At 41.4% G+C, this 19,961-nt stretch overlaps 2 protein-coding genes across 4 annotated transcripts in view; one reads left to right on the top strand and one right to left on the bottom strand.

Moving 5' to 3' along the window:
* Nucleotides 1-395: 395 nt before the first annotated feature.
* On the bottom strand, nucleotides 396-15,229 carry slc2a1a (solute carrier family 2 member 1a). Of its 2 annotated transcripts, none has more exons than XM_028993655.1 (10): nucleotides 15,146-15,229; nucleotides 6,452-6,547; nucleotides 4,792-4,952; nucleotides 4,460-4,700; nucleotides 4,142-4,304; nucleotides 3,347-3,534; nucleotides 3,167-3,271; nucleotides 2,958-3,059; nucleotides 2,642-2,845; nucleotides 396-2,449 (listed from the first exon to the last, which is right to left on the bottom strand). In XM_028993655.1, the coding sequence occupies exons 1-10, from the start codon at nucleotides 15,227-15,229 to the stop codon at nucleotides 2,255-2,257; spliced, it is 1,539 nt and encodes a 512-aa protein (XP_028849488.1). In that variant the 3' UTR covers nucleotides 396-2,254. The 2 variants fall into 2 exon arrangements, with proteins under 2 accessions (XP_028849488.1, XP_028849489.1); XM_028993656.1 differs by lacking the exon at nucleotides 15,146-15,229 and adding an exon at nucleotides 8,779-8,796 and having other exon boundaries at nucleotides 2,255-2,449.
* The window catches only part of phc2a (polyhomeotic homolog 2a (Drosophila)), a 26,607-nt gene continuing 21,578 nt past the window's right edge, over nucleotides 14,933-19,961 (top strand). Inside the window, exon 1 of one of the 2 annotated variants that reach the window (XM_028993650.1) lies at nucleotides 14,933-15,251. The gene's annotated coding sequence lies outside the window, so the exon portion shown is untranslated. Of the gene's footprint in view, nucleotides 15,252-17,629; nucleotides 17,696-19,961 lie in introns of those variants that run through there. The other variant, XM_028993651.1, reaches the window with a different exon arrangement.

The following is a 19,961-nucleotide window of genomic DNA, read 5'->3' as shown; positions in this document are numbered from 1 at the left end:
TGGTTAAGGAAGCGGCCCCGTAATCAGAAAGTTGCCGGTTCAAAGGTGCCACTGAGGTGCCGCTGAGCAACGCTCCCCAGGCACCTGTCAAAGCACAGAACACAGAAAATTGATAGTTCAGCATAACAAGAAAGAGAAAGAGTCTTTAAAAAAGGTGCAACCCTGAGTAACATTATTTGAAATAAGTAAAACAAATACATAAAGCATTATTGGAAAGAAAGGTGCTTGTGAGGGCAACCAGTCGAATCACATCAAATGAAAGCATGAAATAATGTTACAAAATAGTTCCAAAAATGCTTTTGCATTATCATGTCTATAAGCAAATAGTCCAGTCTGTATGTTTTTGTTGAGTACATTCTGCCCCCTTGTGGTGTTAAATAAGACAGGACACATGGTGAATCCAATGGGCTATGTGGTTTTTATTGGTTTATGCCAGCATTATGTGTTAAATTACAAAAATAATAACTGTCAGGACAGTAGCAAGACTTGGCACAATGGTTTAGAGAAAAATAAAACAAACCATACACTTTTCATTCAATCATTACAACACATTTTAGGTCTTTACAACACTTATATATCTCACTTGGATCATTGTATTTTGCATGATTCATATTCAGAACTTTATAAAGGTCTCTGACAAGTACCCCTGTTCATGGTACTACACAAACACAATAGGTTTCAGATTTGGAATGAAAGGCAAAGTGAGCAACACTTGTTCAACAACACCATGACCAACCATGTGCAATGCAACCCAATACACTTTTCATAATGTTTACAGTACTGCACTCTCTGAAACAGAAAAAAAGAGGACACACACCATAATATACTCTCACACGTGGACTTTCAGCTAGAAACACATCATCTCCACAACCATACAAATGACAATTACTCAGTAAAATTCAATAAATAAAACTAAATTAGGAATTTATATTTAATTTCAAAATGTATTACAATATACAGAAATAAACTTCAACAAACAAAAATAAAATATAAAAACTATGGGAAATGTGAAAATATTTCACATTCAGTGTGGTGTGTCTGTTTAAATGTTAAATCTCTTAAAATAAACACAATTATCTGATGTGCAAAAATCAGGTCACAAGTAGGACTACACTGGACTATAAACAACATATCCAAAGTAGGCCTCTTTGAACAATATGAGAACAGTGTGAATCTCACAGTAAATCCAGAGTAACTGTAGAGTATCTTGTCCATTTGGAACCTGCTGTGCACAGTGATGGCTTGTGATGTGCTCTAGTTTGGTTCCTGCAAGCAAAACTGCCTGTTGTTCTATGTTTATATGATGGTTGTATTCACTTTTGCTCCATCGGGTGTACAGTTCAATGGACTGCCATTGTAGCTAATTCCCTGTTTGAGAATTTATGGAAGCAGAATAGCAAAATCGGAATTATAGCACATCATCTCATCTGGACATTTCAGTCCATGTATAAACAATCTGAATTATTTAGACCTAAAAAGATATGATCTTCTTCACTGTGTTATAGCATTGTATATCTTATATATGGGCTGGCCCAGTTCCTTTCCCAGGCTTGTAGCCTGTATGGACATGACTCCTTCAACCTTTGAAAAGTCCTGCCACCACAGGATCATTTGAGTTTCAAATTTATGCTTTAAACGGCTTCAGACTTCAGATAGGTAAGATTCATTATGATTTATCCTGTATCAGTCAACAAAATGTTATATAAATGTGCTTTATGGTAAATAAAGTTAATAACATATAAACATTTAATTAGAGTAAAATAAATACCTGTGACCGCTAAACTGGCAAATTAATGATTCAAGTGATAATATAGATGATCTGTTTTAGAACTCATAAATAGTATGATAAACTCAGCATAGGTCAGTTCTGGTCCAGTGATTGAGCACAATATTACAGAAACTCTAGTTTGATAAAAAAACAAAAAAAACAAATTAAAAACAGTAGTGCTTCTAACAGTTATACTTACTGGCCCTGATGACAAGAATGGAAAAGGACAAAACAAAAAAAATGATCCATCTCTGTGCAGTTAGAGGATCTTCTCTCACAGGCCCTAGGCTGGCTTCTGATAATAGTTTAATGGGTTCTGGTCCTAGTTCTGGTTCCCCTCAAGCTCTCCCGCTAACCATGTCAAACATAACAGCTTCAATCCGCACAATAACTGAGTTCTAAGAGCTACAGAGCTCAGCAGAGTCCCAACAGTGGTCCACAGACACTGTGAACATCAGGAGATGGGGGCAGAGGCAAAGTGCTCGTTCAGAACTGAGAGTCCACGCCCAGGCTGCTGAACTCTTCTGGAGCATATTTCTCTGACGCGGTCGTCTGCCGGAAGCTGGCTGCGATCTCATCAAATGTGCGGCCCTTGGTCTCAGGAACCTTGAAGTAGGTGAAAATGAAGAAGCCTACAAGCATGACGGTGAAGATAATGAAGACGTATGGGCCGCAAAGTTGCTGCAACAAAGAAATAGAAGAAGCTTAAGATGAACAGGACATCAATGCCATAAAGTGTGTAAAATAGAGATGGAGTGTGGTGGAGGATACCTTTTAGATTCTATATAGATGGTTTGACTGGATAATTAACTAAATTTGAATTCAATGAATACATGCAAATATACATACAAGCTCTTCAAAAAAAGCTCCTACCTCCACATACTGGAAGCACATGCCCACCAGAAAGTTGGAGAACCAGTTGGAAAAGCCAGCCACAGCAATGGCAGAGGGCCGAGGCCCTTGGCTGAAAAGCTCAGCCACGATAAACCAGGGAATGGGTCCCGGGCCAATTTCAAAGAAGGCCACAAAGCTAAAAATGGAAGCGATGCAGACGTATGACATCCACTTGAGCTGGTCCTGTGTGCACATTAAATTATGAATTACACTTTGATGTATCAAAATGCATAGAAATAGGATGTGTTGGTATCATCTGATAGGCTGCTTAATAAAATAAGACTGAGACACCCACTATCAGTTTCATGGAGATCGTCATCAAAACTGCCGATACTGCCATTCCCATGAGCCCAGTGAGGTGCAGGGACCTGCGGCCGGCACGCTCAACCACAAAAAGCTGCAGGAGAAGAGAGGATGAGATCAGTCTGATTCAGCTTGACCTCATCTGTAAACTGGCTGATGAGAACTGCCTTGTGATGCAACCAATTAAAAGAGAGTCCCTACCGACACCACAGTGAAGGCAGTGTTCACCACTCCTGCTCCGATGGTAGCATAGACAGGTTGGGACACACCGGCCTTCTCAAAGATACTTGTGGAGTAGTAAAACACCTGCAGACAAAGAATTTGGTTAATTCAGTGGAACTGAGTAACTGTGTGTTTGGTGAGTGTGTACTGAGCTCTTACAGCATTGATGCCAGACAGCTGCTGAGAGAGCTGGAGCATGATGGCTATGAAGATGGGCTGCCTGTAGGCTGGAGATTTGAAAAGCTCCATGATCGTCACCTTCTTCTCCCTCATCATCTGACGGCTCTCTTCCTTCATGTCCTTCATGTCACTGCTCACATCATCTAACCCACGCAGCTTCTTCAAGACTGTGGAACATATAGTCACGCAAACAATAAAACTAAATAAAAGCTTAAATCTCAGCTGCTCCATGTACACGATTGGCTTGGCAGTAGTATGGAACGTTCAAAAGGCCTCAGTCCACACTGAGGGCCCAATTTTCAAAGTGGCCTTCTTCGCCAGTGTAAGGACAAAGGTCTGTTTAGGCTGTACATAAATAGATAAAAACAAGAAAGAACATCTTCAAAGATATCTGTATCTTGAAGAATAGAAACCAGCTACCCTTCTTGCTGATTTGTAAATTTTTCCACTTTGTAAATTATTTCCACATAATTATGTTTAAAATAAAAGAGCTTGAAATGGAAGGATACACGCTACTTCCTCTTTCTGGTCAATTTTGGATGTGGACGGTTTTTATCGTACAGAAGTGTACATGCACTGTGCTTAGGGCATAGTGCTGCACTTGGCAGACTAGTATTTGAAAATAGTGGCTTCAGATGACTAGTATCTTGTGATTCAGAAACCTTTGGCAGTTTGGGAGATAAACTACAGCATGACTATCAAAGACAGATCATACATGCAAACTTGACTTGAATTGGTACAAAGTTTGTGTGTGTATATGCGTGTTAAACACACCATCCTGAGCCTTGCCCTCTTCATTCTGGTTGATCAAGAGGTATCTTGGACTCTCAGGGCAGAGAGGCAGCAGAACACACTGCAGCACTGCCGGGATGAATGTGAAGCTGAGTAGGAATGGCCACAACTCGCTGTTCCCCAAGATGGACTCGATTCCAAAGACCTGTGACACACAACCACTTATCACTTCTACTTCATGCTTTTGAGCAGTCCATGTGAAATGTGCAGGAGAAAATTTGGTACATTTTATGAAGCAAAAAAGATCTGAAATTAAGGAAAAACCCATAAAAGGGAGGCTACCATTGGATTATTCAGTACCTGTGCAATGAGGATGCCAACAACGATGCCCAACTGATGCAAAGTGCCCAGAGCACCACGAAGCCCAGTTGGGGAGATCTCACCCACATACATGGGCACAAATCCTGTGGACAGCCCAGAGTACAGTCCCACAATAAAGCGGCCAATAATCAGCATCTCCCACGATGCAGCCATTTTGGAGAATCCCATGAATGCGGCAGCAACGAATGCCAGCACATTGGCAACCAGCATGGAGTTCCTCCTGAGAGAAGTGGGCAGGAATCGATTAACACAAATTTTGTGTGTTATTATTCATGGAAATCTTTTACAATCCAGCAGCAGTTCCCACTTACCTCCCTAGGCGATTGGCGAACACACCAACGGAGAAGGAGCCAAAAATGCCCCCGACAGAGAAGATGGCAACAGATGAAGACCACAGCGTGGTGAGCGAGGTGGCGGATATAGACTCATTATATCTGTCATACCATGTCTTGTTGTAGAACCCTTCAATAATCTGTAGAATGCAATGGACAGGTATAAATCTGTGAAAGATTACTATTTAAGTTCTGGCTACTGCTATACCAATAAAAATGAAAAAATAGAATTACTTCATATTATTTCATACCCTGCGTACCTTGCTACATCAGAGACTACCCACACTGTATGCTTAGTGACTGGACTACTCTACTACTAACTACTAACTACTACTAACTGGACTAACTACTCTACACCACTCCCAAGTGAAATAATTTAAATGTAGTAAACATCATTTTTCATTCTCAAAATATGTCTAAAGAAGTGCATTATTTATGCATTAAAAATTGACAAAAAGGGACAGTTGGTGCTGTCAAACAAGAAGATGGCAGGGCAGTTCATAAGGTAAAAGGAAGCAGTGATATTGCTTGGAATGAGAAAGTTACCTACCGGGGGAGGCTTATGAGTGTCAAGAGGAAGCTCTTTTTGCACAGCACTACTGTACCTACAAGCAACCATGGGCTGAACCTGTGCACTTCAGTGACTCTTTAACAAATACTGTGGCAATAATCCACACCGTCACTCACAGTAGGAGTTGGCTGCCCATGTACATACAGACAGTATAATCTGCCATTATCTACACATCCAGGCAATTGACTGGATGCTCTTTGTTATGTTATGTAATGTAATGCGGCAATTCATTTATAAATTTACCTTTCTTGCTTCATATATTCTTATTTCTTTCTTTTCAAAAGAGACTACTATTTACATTTTTTCAGAGTGGCAGTGAAACATTTAAATATAAGATTTTAGGTGTTTTACATAATGTTGTTATCTGTCCTTGGCACAGACAATACATATTAATGTCTAGTCACAACTGGCTCAGAGCACCTTGAGACAGGAGTAATCCTAATCTGCATGAGTGAAGGTGTCCTCACTGCCTCCTCATTTCCCTTATCCAGTACACACCAGCCCTTATTGGCCCCTGTCACTTCAATCCAGTCAACTAGGTCACATCTTTCTGACCTGCAGGTAATTTATTTGTAACTGGTAAACCAATATTCCACTATTGAAATAAACAACAGTATAGGATGCCTTCCCTGCTGGATCTTTTGTTTGAGTCTGATATACATTGGAGGGTGTCAGCGGATGGAACATGGATAACTAATGACAGTCAAATAAGAGTTTGTTGTGAATAAAAATCCAGTTTTAACTACCTAGAGACAAGGAACTCGTCAAACTGTTTTGTTAGGTTACTGCTTGCATTATTATATTCAAAAGTGGATGTGTATATGTGTTATATATGTAATGTACTACATTAACATGTGCTGTTTATTGGTTTATTGACCATTTTTTTAAAGTAGGACTAATACACTCCATTTCATTAATAAACTAATAACATGTAACAACACACATGCATTTCACTGAGGTGAGTGATAAATTCTGAAAAGGACATTTCATTGTTCCCTTGACTAGATTTGAGATGCATTTTGAAACATGGAGAGTGACCATCATAGAGCCCACAAGACAACAACTAACCTTCTGTGGGGCATTGATGACCCCAGTGTTGTAGCCAAACTGCAGCGAGCCAATAACAGCTGTGCCCACCGCCATCATCAACTGGAACGTCAGATGCTGCGAAACAGAAAGTAGACAGGTGTATAAACTCACAGTGTGAGTTCCTGAAACACAGGATCTGACTAATTGTACAGATATCAGTTATCAGGTACATGATCATGAGGGTGATCACACTGATTCTTATTCCGTTAAAAGAGCATAGTATACTAATAAAAAACTTTCCCAAATTCCAAACCATGCAGCTGTGCTGTGGACCTCCATACAATTTTATCAAATAATCAGAATAATATTGAATTATAGCTCAAAACATAAAGCTTACTTTCATTCACATGACATTCTTTGTTTGGAATAGGATGTGGGTGTTTATTGCTTGTGGTGGTTTTGCATGTATTTATTTTGTAATTACACTATAATAATAATCATAGAAGAAATGTAATGTTGACATTATTACTACGTTATCACTTCATATATCATAACTATGCTAGTAATTTAAGTGATAGCATAGAAATTTTATTGCTTTATTTACTATCACTTAATATTTTTTTCAGTAGTGGCGTAAGGATGTAACAGCAGTCAACGTAAGGAAGTGGGCACTTTCACGTAACTTGGACCGAAATCACCATCAGCAGGAGAGGAAGGTGAAGTGGTACCAGCCGGTACCTGCTGATGTCTGTGCACAATCAAGAATAAAGTCTTCTTACAAACGTTCAGACAGTTGTGATTACAATGTCGAGGTTCAAGGACGCTAATCGCATTAAAGGAAAAGCCTGAAAATGCCCACGTCCACACAGACGTCGAATGACCTGTCCACACCCCAAACACTAAGCTTTTATATAACACTGCCTAATATTTCTACCCAAATGTCAGTAAAGGGCAATTTTAAACACAAATTCTGATCTCAAAAAGCACTTTAAGTTTTTGGTGTCACTTTCCTCTAAAATTGTTACCAGGTGTGGCAACAATTGGTCTCTCAAGGCAAATCTGAGGTCAACTACGACTTGTCCCCTTCAGAAAGAAAGACGGCGCTGAGAGCGTTACATCAGTCTTCTTTTAATAGAGCCTTAATCTGGCTCCTGCTTTTTCAATGGTGCCTGGAAGGAACGGCATTCACAGGCAACCCCCCTCCCTCCTTCCTGCCTGGGAATCTGAGCCAGAATCAGCTGCTGTGTCATGCTAACTAGGCGGACCATCCCCATGGCAACAAAAAGCATTCATTAACAAGAACGTCCATATCAATTAAAGATCAATAATGTTGCTTTCTTAGATGATACAATGACAGAAAGGGAACTATGGGCTCAAGACAAAACTTTGACAAGGATGTCCACCTCAAAGGCAACTGGGAAAATCCACACTAGTAACAGTATGTCAATATTTTAGCAGCAAGTAAAGAGAGCGAGACCTTCATAACCTTATAGCAGGTCTGGAGAATAAACATAGCTGCATTAAGGGGACAGTCCACTGAAACATCTTGCCCACATGTGGGCTAAGGGAAGAGGGGAGACACATATATATATATATTAGTGCCTGGTTCACTCCTACCTCGGTACAACGACATAAGTGTTGTGATAATGTGATAATTGTGATAAATGAAATAAATGAAAATATGTTCATATGTGTCATGTGCCAATTAACACCTGAGAAATCAAACGTGTGGCTGGATAAATTGTCCATGGATTTAGGATTCTATTTTACCCTTCCTGCCAAAATAACAACAATCTAATGACCTGAACTGTTATGTAATCGCAAGGTTGGAATGGGGTCTTTTCTGACACATTGGAAATGTTCAGATGAAGATTTTTTTTCTTCATTAAAGTAACACAGTTTTTTTTTCGAATTTTTTCTACCACTAACAACATCATAAAATTATTGTTACTGTTATGGTCATAGATTTTTATTGTTGTTGTTACCACTAGTACACAAAAAATACAATAGTAATTATCTATCATTTGCAGATATAAATTAATATTTTCGTTTGTTGACTTTTCACATTACTATCATCATCATCACTGCTCAAAAAAATGAAAAACAGTTACATGTAGGTGTTCAAAATGACCAGTGCTAAGACGACCAATTATTATGATTAATTGTTATGACTAAATATTTTGCGTTTGCCACTCATATATAAATAAGGATGTTATTCTAATAACCTTTCGGTGGCGCACGTGACCAAAGGCACGACCATCCCAGCCTCATAAAACACGACCTCATTATATATGAGAGGGCATCCTTAATCCCTTCGTTTGGATTATCGATTTACACACAATTTAAAACAGTACCAGATGTATTACCTTGTTGTTGGATTCCATTGTGAATGTGAAATGAAAATCTAAACCTCTAAAAACAACTTCCAAATAAACGTCTGGTTTTTCTTTTTTTTTATGTCCGCAAATAACAAAAACGAAACGAAACGAAGAAGTCCTCCTTTAAGTAGATCCGCCTAAAGCTGTACAGCTGCGCCTCAGTCCATGAATAAAGTGAAGGTCCGTTCACGTTATTCTTCACCCACCTTTACCAGTCTTGCCGGCTGGAATTAAAGCCGGCAAATATATTTGAGCGCTCGGATGATCTGATTGGCTGCTGGGCTGCACGTGTACCGCCGTGGGGGGCGTGTACGAAGGCTCGTTTGAGTCCATGCGCGCTGATTGGTCGTTTCGATGGGCCGCAAGACGGGGGCGTCCTATGGTATTCTTCCACTCCGGTCCATCACAGGAAATTACAGCATTGTTTGTTCCTAATAATGTATCATAAACGATATGAGAAATTATTTAAACCGTTAAAGGTAATCGTATGTAATGTGTGTAAACATAAATACGAAGAAAAGAGATGACATAGTAAATTGACAAATATTTGTTTATAGCATGCAAAAATAACCCCAAGAATCGATCAAATAAAATAGATAACCGACATAAAAAAAACATAATACTTATAGTTTAATAAAACTATAACAGAAAATATTACTGCATTGTGTTACATTGCGATTATTATTAATCAGTGCTCCATGTAGAGTTCTGTGTATAAACAGATGAATGAAAGTTTATCATCCCAATAAAATGTTTTGGGTTTTTTTAACCCCCGATTTTCATGAGAAATGTTAAAATTAAATGTGAACACATAACCACTTTGTAATTTGCTTAAATAAACAGTATGATATATGGCTCTGTACTTCATGACCTTTAGGGTGGGTGTGGTAGGGGCTGTGTCATTTTGAGAGGAGGGGGGGTCTAATACTGGAGTCACTTTGTTCTTTCTGGCCCTGGGACAGCGGGGGAAAATTCCGGTGAGATTTCACATAAAAATAAACGTTTGTGTCGTACAGGAAGACACACGTAAAAGCTTAGACAGTACATGAGAGAAAAGAAAATATGGCCAATTTCAGCGCCATTTGCTCGTTCCAGATCTAATCGTGGTTCTTTGAAAATTTCACCATAAACAAAAACAGACAAAAACGTCAATAGAAAGAACAGGGGGCTGTTTGTTGGGGTTCGCATTGTTCGTGGAGTAAAAAAAAAAACTCTGGCAATACCTATCTTATGAACATTATGGTGATCTAAATTATACTAAAACTGATTAAAGGTTTTCGCCAGGCCTTGAGTGACATGTCACAAGAGAGAGATGAGAGTGAATGAACTCTTTGTCTTCAAATCCCTTGTCTTCATCCATTTTTCTTCAAATCTAAGATGACTGTTGTCTGTTGGTCAGTGTATTATCATTAATGGAAACCATTTTAGGAAGTGTTTAATGTGCTATTGTATTAAATTCATCAGTTCACATGAAACTAAATAAATGTCTTTATGCTGTCTTTTTGGAATGTATTTATGTGAGTCTGCAGCCTTTCCCACGCAGTGACGCAGTCCACATGACATGGCAGGTGAGAGTGACTCCTAATCTCCATCTGTTGGCCGACACTCCACCTTACACGTACCTGTTGGACCACAGCGGTTATTTTTACAGCATCACCAATTTATCAATGTGCGAGATTAAGGCCACTTTGATGCCTTGACATCCAGTTCACATCTTTCTTCCATCCTGTATTCCTTAGCGAAAATGTCTATGGTGCTGACTCATGGTGTATTCTCCATGTGACATGTGACATAATCACTCAGTTATAAATAAAGGAACGAAACCAGAAGACCGAAAGCAACCAAGAGCACAAATCAGCATGTTTCTACAAATAACTGGGCAAAACCATTTTAAATCAAAGCTGATGTGCACCACATCTCAACAGAAAGTAGGACTTAAAGCTATGGACCTGTTTTGGACAGTGTAAGTCACTGTCTACGTGCTGCATGTGGATGACCTGACTCCCCCTGTTCAGAGGATGAGTGTGAGTAAGGACGCTGCGGCCTAATCTCTTCAGTCATGTGACCCTGCCACTCGCGTTTCCCAAAGAGCATAATGAGGTTCTGCCCCCTCCGTTCGCTGTGAATCGCCTGGCAGGCCATCGCCTGTTTCTCTTCACGCTAGTCGTAGGCTCTACTTGGAGGTTGTGTTCTGTGTTAGGAAATGTGATAGAAACTACCTCCATATCCAGTTATTGTAATAAATTACAGCTTCAGCTGTTTTGTGACTCTGAACACGGAATAAAATGCCATTTATTTTGTTTTTAATTATTGTCTCAATTGTCTAATTACTATTATCTCCTGTTTTCAGAATCCAAGCCAAAGACACATTTCAACCAAGAAGAGAAAACATGGGCATTCCAGCCCATCACCACACTTTTTACTGTCCATCAGCAAGGGCTCCTTATTTTCAGTGGTGACAGTGTCATTTAGGCTCATGGGACAGTATAAAAAGGGACTTTCAGAGGGACACATTAACCCTGACACCAGCACATTGCTTGCTCAGGTGAAAGCTGCCGCATTCCATTCGGCCTCGCCAAATACTGTAGTCCTTCCATCACACACTTCAATTAGGAGTGTGGGGTCTTTGTTCGAGCTGGAAGAGAGCGCAGCTGATGAAAAGGAGGCCGACAGCTGAGTGCTGGCCTGGGAGGTCAGGGGCAATAAAGCCAGGATTTGGAGAACACAGCGTCACCGTAGCAACAGTGAAAATAAGGCCAGGCCTGTCAGGCCAACAAAGGCCAATGGGCTTTTATAATAACAGCCATACAGTAGAGATGTTGTATTAGGGAGAAATATTGTAATCACAGAGGAGCCAGACGGACCGTTTAGTCTTCTGGCTGGAGATATACTGGCATTTACATTTATGGCATTTTGCACACTGCTTTCTTCACAGCAGCTTACCTAAGTGCTTTACAGTTAAATACGTTCGGCTGCTGGTTCACTAGGACTGAGCAAGACACTTAACCCTGAGAGTCTCCAGGGGGGTCTGTCCCTGTAACAACTGATTGTAAGTCGCTCTGGATAAGGGCGTCTGATAAATGCTGTAAATGTAAATGTAAGTACTTTGATTATTTGTGCTGGACCATGTTTGGCTTTGTAGGCAAGCATCATTATTTAACTTATGATGTATGTTTTAACATATGATGCTTTAACATATGATGACTTCTTCATGGTATGACTGGTTTGTGTGTCATTTCTGCCCTTTACAAGTCATCTGGATAGACCTGTACAGAACTCTAATATACTGTACTGGTGTGGACCTTCACAAAATAATACAAACCTGTGCAGCAAAAATCTCACTGTGCCAGTATTTCCTGGGTGTATCTCACTCTTCACTAGGACTGTAGCATGAACAACTCGGGGTAGTCTGGTGCTGACCAGAGGAGCCCGGTTTCCCCCTTCTGATCCTTGGTTCCTGTTTCTCTGATCAGGGAGCTTTTACTTGCCACTGTCATCATTGGCTTGCTCAGTAGGGGCCTTGACCACTATTGTAATATGAGCCGTTTGTGCCAATAAACCCTGTAAAAAGCTAAATAAAGATCTATTGAAATCAACACATTTGTTTATGATGGTTGAAAGTACTACATTACATTTACAGCATTTATCAGACGCCCTTATCCAGAGCGACTTACAATCAGTAGTTACAGGGACAGTCCCCTTGGAGCAACTTAGGGTTAAGTGTCTTGCTCAGGGACAGAATGTTTTTTTATGTGGGATTTGAACCAGGGTCTTCTGGTTCTGATGTACTAGAAGAACATGTCTGAAGTGATATGTATTTTTCAAGACTGTGGTGGTACTGGATGTATATTTGACTGCACAAATGCAAATAATTAAATACAAGTACATTTTTAAATGACACACAATTAGAAATATTACACACAATTACCAGATTATGTAAGAAGTCTGTCTTCCAAGCATTTGCTATAAGTTCTAGGAAAGCGAAAAGAGAAAATCCAGGGAAACATCACCTTTGCATCAAGATAGGCATCCCACTGATGGCCACACACACTTACACAAACACAGATCATCCCATCAGTGCCACCCCAGTGCTCAATGCAGCACAGAAGTGCACAATGGAGGCCCTGTCATAGATCAATTTAGCTCTTGTTTGGCTTAACTTATCTCACAGCAACCGGCCCCCCTGGACCCCCTTGCTAGGACCACATGGCAGAATTAACTGGTTGATTTAGCTTGCTGTTAGACTACTGTCACTAAAAATCAACCTGCCCAAAGAGTTCAACTTTCTGCTTTCCTGTCGAAATGGTTATGATGTGTGCCAATTAGGGTCTTTTTTTCAAGAGATTAAGACTCACATCATTTAACTTCCACTTACAATTAGGAAATATCTTATAACAAACCAGCAGTTATTATATTACCTCACAGTTCTTTCACAAGGTAGGGTCATTGAAGGGAAGGTAGTTAGTCAGTGTCGGAAATATTTCCCCCTGCATTTATCACTCAAGGAAACGTTAAGACGCAAAAGCTTTTTGAAACACCACTTCAAATATGAGGATATTTTAATGAATTGCTGCCAAGTAAAACACCTGAGGAAGAGCCACACAGCAAGGGCAGGACTCTTGTCTCCGGGGCCATTGTTCACTGGCAGTGTGGTGCGGGACAGGTCTGCTGTGTTTAGGGAAAATGGCTATTTGTATGGTGATTGATCTGAGCAGTGAGCAGGTCTGATGAAAAGAGCCGGAGCACAAAAGCCCACGCTGAAAACAGGATGTCAAGTTGCCAGTGCACACCAGGAGACTTTGCTGGGTTCAGTGACCTATGCCATTTGCTAAAAATGTGGGGATGGTTGCCAGGTGACAAACTCAGAACGCATACAATAAAAATGAGCCCAGATACACACCAAAAAATATTAATATAATTATCAGTATGAAAATTTACTAGGGGTCATTGAAAATGTCCTTGGTGTTTTTATGGTTTATTCTAATTTTTTTAATATTTTCAATGGTGAATATTGGTTGTGTTCAGAGCAACAAAGTGATGATCTGAGGGTCAGTTTGTTGTAGGATTTGATAACTAGATTAATTTTTCATTTAAGATGGTATGGCAAATAAGATTTTCTTATGCACAAATGCCAAACCCCGGTAGCATTTCTGCGGAGAAAAAAGGCAGACCTGGCAACACTATGAACCGCACGTCGTGGCGTCGAATTGAGCGAACCATAGTGCCCTCTAGTGTCCTTTATTATTATTACTTTTAAACAATTCATTCCCCTTCATTGAATGAACTGTTAAACTGTCACACTGTCCATTCATAATACAGTATACTATTAATTCATACACATGTTTGTGTCACAGGTTCAAACAACTGCAGAGCAATAACAACCATTCTCCAGCTAAAAGGACTGAAGGTGAAGTTTTCGTACAGATTTTAAATAACTGTGTGGTCTAGATGTTTAAAATATATATATAAATAAATATTTCAAAGCCCTGAAAAGAATAGCATGCAGTTAAATTGAGTTGTAACTACAGCAGTCAAGAAATTTATGAGACTTGTTAAGTCAAAGACAATGAAAGTGAAGTGAAGCACTGCAGCACAGCACATGGTGACACAACAAAATGTGTCCTCTGCTTTTAACTATCACCCTTGGTGAGCAGTGGGCAGCCATGCCAGGCGCCCAGGGATCAGTGTGTGGGGACGGTGCTGTGCTCAGTGGCACCTTGGCGGCTCTGGATTCGAACCTGCAACCTTCTAATTACAGGGCCGCTTCCTTAACCGCTAGCTCACCACTGCCCCTATTAAAATTACGTAAATATTTTGTCATGCATTTGCACCTCTGAAAGCTGACCACTCCTCCTATGTGGAGTTCAGGGCAGAAAATAGGATACTCAACTCTTACTCTCATGTGAGTTTGTAAATGTAAAACTGATTTCATGTATTGGAATTAGAATTTTATTATTGGTTTCCTTTTAACCTTATAAAACTGTGAGGCCCTCAAACAGCTGGACATGGGTGTATATAATGCAATCCAAACCATGTGATTTGACAAGTAAATATCTCCTAATGGGATTATAGCATCATTTTCGTTATCAGCTGTATGTACGTGCAGAACCAAACGATAATCAGATTACATGCTTAGCACAGAAGCAGCCATGACAGTAGCAGTAACTGATTTCATCAGGGAAGAACACATGATGCCAGTTTTACCATGAGAACCTTACCGACTCCATCAGTACATGGCTGCTGGACTATTAAAAATGGTGGAATAAGTTGCTTCATCTGTTTTTTTAGTAAGACAAGGACAAAAACCCCCATGAGGCCATGAGGAAGCAGAGGGGAGAGGAGAGGAGACTCTTACCTCTCCGCTGGGGCGGCCCATGACCAGACTGGTGGTCTCTGAAGGCTGGGAGAGGGGATGTTTTCCAGGGTCTGTGGCGCTCATGCTGAAGTTCGGGGCAGCGACAGTGAGTGAGAACAGCTGACTGCTGCTGCCTGTCTCACAAAGACCTTCTCTCTCCCTCCCCCCCCTCTCTCTCACCTGCTCTCTCTCCCCCGCTCTCTCTGGTTAAATTCACATGAGACTTATTGGCTTTATCAGATTCCCCTACCTAACGATGTAACAGAGTATATATACAAAATTAGGATAATTAAGTGAAATGTTGTCCTCTCTTTTTCTCTCTCTTTTACTAATATTTCAAATACAAATCTTACATTAATTTTGTATTATATTTTGTTGTTGAATTGCAGAAAAATCCATATTTTCCATATTATTTCAGTTTCTTTGTACTCTCAGTCCCTCTGTCACTCATTTGTAATGTGTGTTCTAAGTTGATCTAACAGTCGACGAGTCACTGAGCTGAAAAACCCAGATGCTTCAGCATCAGTTTTACTGCATGCATGAGGTTGCATGGTGAAATGCATGAGCTTGCACGAAGAATAAATCATTGTTATCAGAACATATCATAACCAGTTTCCCTTTAAATTAAATTTAGAAATGGATGATGACTGCAAATACCGTAAACACACAGCCATACTTTTAGTGTTAGTAGGAAAAATCATATAATTAGCTACTGTTTTACTAACAGGCACTGTAAAGGTGTAAAATTACAGACGGTATTCCTGGCCAATGCAACTGAGCTGTTTTGCCAGGGTTAAGGAAGTGCCCCCATAATCTGAAGGTTGCCAGTTTGAATCCTGATCCACCAAGGTGCCACTGAGGTGCTACTGAGCAAAGTACCGTCCCCACACACTGCTCCCCAGGCGCCTGTCATGGCTGCCCACTGCTCACCAAGGGTGATGGTTAAAAGCAGAGGACACATATCGTTGTGTCATTCTGTGCTGTGTATCACAATGACAATCACCTCACTTTCACTTTCAGTCCCTTTATAATTCAGGGTTCAACCACTCTCAAGACAGTGGTGGCAGGATTTTATTGTTGAGCTGGTAAGAATCTACCAGGATTTTAACACAAATCAGGATCATTGCTGAGAAGAATCTGGACAGTAGTCAGAAAATGACTATTCAAAATGGGTGTCTGGTGAACTGAAAAAAATTTAATGGCTTTAATTGTTTTAAGTCAATTCATTAAAATTACTTATCCTCATAAAAGCTCAACATTTATCATTGGGATTTAGCTATAATCTGAAAAAAAATGTGTGTACACTTGAGTGTTAACTGAGTGTGTGTTTGTGGGAAACGGCAGCTTTCTGGCCCCATTGTGGGAGATGTGATGGATTTATTGCTCTATAAGGGTTTTGGGGGCAGAGAAGTGGTGGGCCCTTAAATTTATGGGGGCACTTGCATTGACATGGGACATTTAGATTTGACATGGGGCAGGACTGGTCAAGACCCCTGCTGTGTACATGACTGCAGCAGCATAAAAGCTGACGGGTTGATGACCTCGGTCCAAAACCAGCAGCTTTTAACAAGCTTCATTCAAATCCATCATCATTTTGACACTGAGATCTGTACCTAAAGTGAGTTGTTTGCGTTTTTTGGCATATAGAAAGGTGTCGTTCAGAAGTGATAAAAAAAAAAAGACCGATGTGAATGACATTATAACCCCGACCCCGAGTTAAGCCAGTTTGACAAGGGGAGGATGGATGAATTGGGCGGAGCCAAAGGCTGCGTCCGCGGAGCTCCTCCCACAACCCACACAGGCCCCTGGTGGCATTACAAAGGAAGGGATTTGTACAACCCCTGCCGCGCTGACAACAGGAAGCAGTAAATCATACCCCAGGAACCAGGGGGTGGAAGACTTTACACCTGTTTGCAATGAAAACATTTTTTACTCCCACATCTGTCACCTTAGCACTTAACATTCCCGCTGTCACCTGTGCTTTTTAACAGTCACCCCTTAAGTTCACACTCAAAACGTCCCCCAAATAAACGTGCATTCGACTTCTGTTTAAATGTCCAGTTTGAGTTCGTGATTTATTTACTTGGCAACGAATGAAAACGAATGAAGTGGCCCTCTCTCCGCTCTCCGGCCTGTTTAATTAACTCATTAGCGGGGGGCGTAATTCCACCTCCGATTCCGGAAGCAGGACAGCGAATCACAAGTCACCGGTCATTTGGAGCCGGGAGGAGGTAAAACAGACAGACTGTCTGCATGTTTTCATATTTGGAAGGACGACCGCCGGACCGTCCGAACCAGACGCTAAATCTCGCTTGACAGCTCGTGTTCGGAGCCTGGGGGGCGTGTCCACCGATGGGGTGGGCGTGTCTCCGCGGTTCACGGCGTAGTGGTTGGCTGCGGCGTGTCACGTGGCACCGCGAGGCGCTCTCATTCATGCTAAACGTGGTGGCGCTCGGCTCCACCTCCCTGTCCGGCGGGGTCTGAGACTGTGGGTCCGAGCCGGAGCTGGAGCGGTGCTGCGGGACGACGGCGAACAGGCCCGGCGCCAAGGTAGACGCGCCCGCTGCTTCTTTTATTTCGTCCCCGGCGCGTTTCTGACAGGCGCGGCCATGTGGGTTTCCGTGTGTCAGAGTTGCGTCCAGAAAGTTGGAAGCCTCGTGTGGGGTTTGGAACGAACGCCTTTGCAGAGAATTCGATCAGTTTAAGCCATGTGTGGCTTTTGTAGTACCGTAATGTACAAAGCTATTCATTCAGTAAACTTGACATTCGGTGTGTGTGTGTGTGTGTGTGTGTGTGTGTGTGTGTGTGTGTGTGTCAGAGGGTGCTGGCTTGACTACCTGCACACTGTCTTCAGTGCAGTTAACCGGTTTAAACAATACCAACAAGACGTTAAAACCAGACAGAAGATTAGACTGACAAAACCAATAACCATTTCTTTTTCTTTGGCTTTCTAAGTGAATGTTCAGTACTTTGTAAATGTCTGCGAGCACCTCTGCTAGAAACCCATCTCTGGGTTCAGCATAAGCAGACAGAACTATCTCTATTCCTAGGACAGTTTGATTACTACTACATAGTACAAAAATATACATGCAACTCTCGCACAAACACACACGCACATTTCTTCATCTCTACTGAGGTATGGGTGTTGCATGGATACGTTTGTGTCTGTGCTGGTGCTGGAACACACCAGGAAAAGGAAGAGCTGATCGGACAGGACAGGAAACTTGGTGAAAGATGTGTTCGCGAGGCCTTAAGTAGCAAGCGCAGGGACCAAATGCCTGTATTTAACGTCCGTGATCAATTTTTCTACCCTTCCTCACAGTATGTAGACACTTGATTTGCTTCTTTTATCAGTTTAGGCACTTTTTTTTTTTTGGGGGGGGGGGGTTAATGATTATTAATTGAACTACACCCAACAAAAGAATGTGTTGATGTGGTATTTCCTTTCCTTCATATATATACATATATGGAAGCCCAACCTGATTGTTTCCAACTGAGTCACCGTCCTCCTCCTTGCTCAACATGCCTTGGTCATGTAGTGAAAGACATATTGCTCCACAGATCTGCACTAAATCTGGCCTTGGAGCATCTTCAAAACGACGCATGATCTCCACGGAGATAAGTATGTTTGACTGCTCCTCTAATGGGGCGATCTAAAGGTCAGACCCGCGGCCGGTAGCTGTGAGAACAGATCCAGATGAGCCGTATTGCCCCGCGGGGTTCTCGCTGTACTGTACACGCAAAATACCACACAGACAAGACAAATGAAGATGAACTCCAGCAGCAACCTTACCGTGACATGGAAGATGTTGCCTCTTCGACGACCCTTCTGAAGTTCCCTGCATGAGGATTAGGGCATCAGTCTGCCTTCGAGCCGCTGTCTCTTCTGAAGTATTCGTCCTGGCTGACCTCCACCTCATCACCGTTGAACTTCAGGCCACTTACAAAAGAAGTAAAACCTAAGTTTCTTCTAGCTTTTCAACCTTTCTTGCTGATTGTTACTGTTTCCTTTTTTTTTTTTTTTTTTTTTTTAAAGAAGCAGAAACATTTCAACTCTGCCTGAACTACCATTATTGGTTAACAAACTGGATCAAGATCTGTGAAGATAAGGACATTTCTTGGCAACATTTATAATTCCAAATGTGTCATTTTGCTGGTAAATGGCTGAGAATTTGGCTTGCAGACATTTAGAAGCAGTGGTGGCCTAGTGGGAAGGTAATCATAAAGGTTGCAGGTTCAAATTCCTAATCAAGGTGCCACTGAGCAAGGCACCGTCCCCACACGCTGCCCCCCGGGCGCCTGTCATGGCTGCCCACTGCTCACTAAGGGTGATTGTTAAAAGCAGAGGACAAATTTCATTGTGTCACCATGTGCTGTGCTGCAGTGTTTCACAATGACAGTCACTTCACTTTCGTGGACCCTGAGTGTTTGTGAATGAGTGACATTATTTGAGTGGATCGTAAATATTTTTCATGCGGCCTCAGGGGCCACAGATTTTTACTGTGGTCGTTATGGGTGGGGGTGGGTGGTGTCTTCCATGGGTTGTAATGAAGTGAGCGCAGACAGATCTGAGAGTGTTACAGGAGCCAGAGTATTGCTCCAAACCGAGTGACACTCAGTTAGATGAAAGCCTTTTCCTCTGCACCAGGTGCCATCTGGGCATACACACACACACACACACACACACACACATATGCAACTGAGCATATAACCCAACACACACAGCTGTTTCAGATGAATTTCCCATCTTTTTATGGAGGGCCTTCAAACAATGCTGGAATGACTAGAAAATAATTACTTGCATATTTTCTGTGCT

The sequence above is a fragment of the Denticeps clupeoides genome, chromosome 10, assembly GCF_900700375.1.
Source record: "Denticeps clupeoides chromosome 10, fDenClu1.1, whole genome shotgun sequence".
Lineage (NCBI taxonomy): Eukaryota > Metazoa > Chordata > Actinopteri > Clupeiformes > Denticipitidae > Denticeps > Denticeps clupeoides.
The sequence above is the reverse complement of the archived record's forward strand: the minus strand, read 5'-3'. Positions and strand labels throughout refer to the sequence as shown.

Bases quoted from the DNA above. Each gene is read 5' to 3' on its own strand.
- slc2a1a (XM_028993655.1), bottom strand. From the start codon at position 15,229: ATGAGCGCCACAGACCCTGGAAAACATCCCCTCTCCCAGCCTTCAGAG. The intron at 4,953-6,451 runs GTTAGTTGTTGT...TGCATTCTACAG, and splicing joins TCATCAATGCCCCACAGAAG to ATTATTGAAGGGTTCTACAA. The intron at 3,272-3,346 runs GTAAGAGCTCAG...CTTTGTCTGCAG, and splicing joins AGCTGTCTGGCATCAATGCT to GTGTTTTACTACTCCACAAG.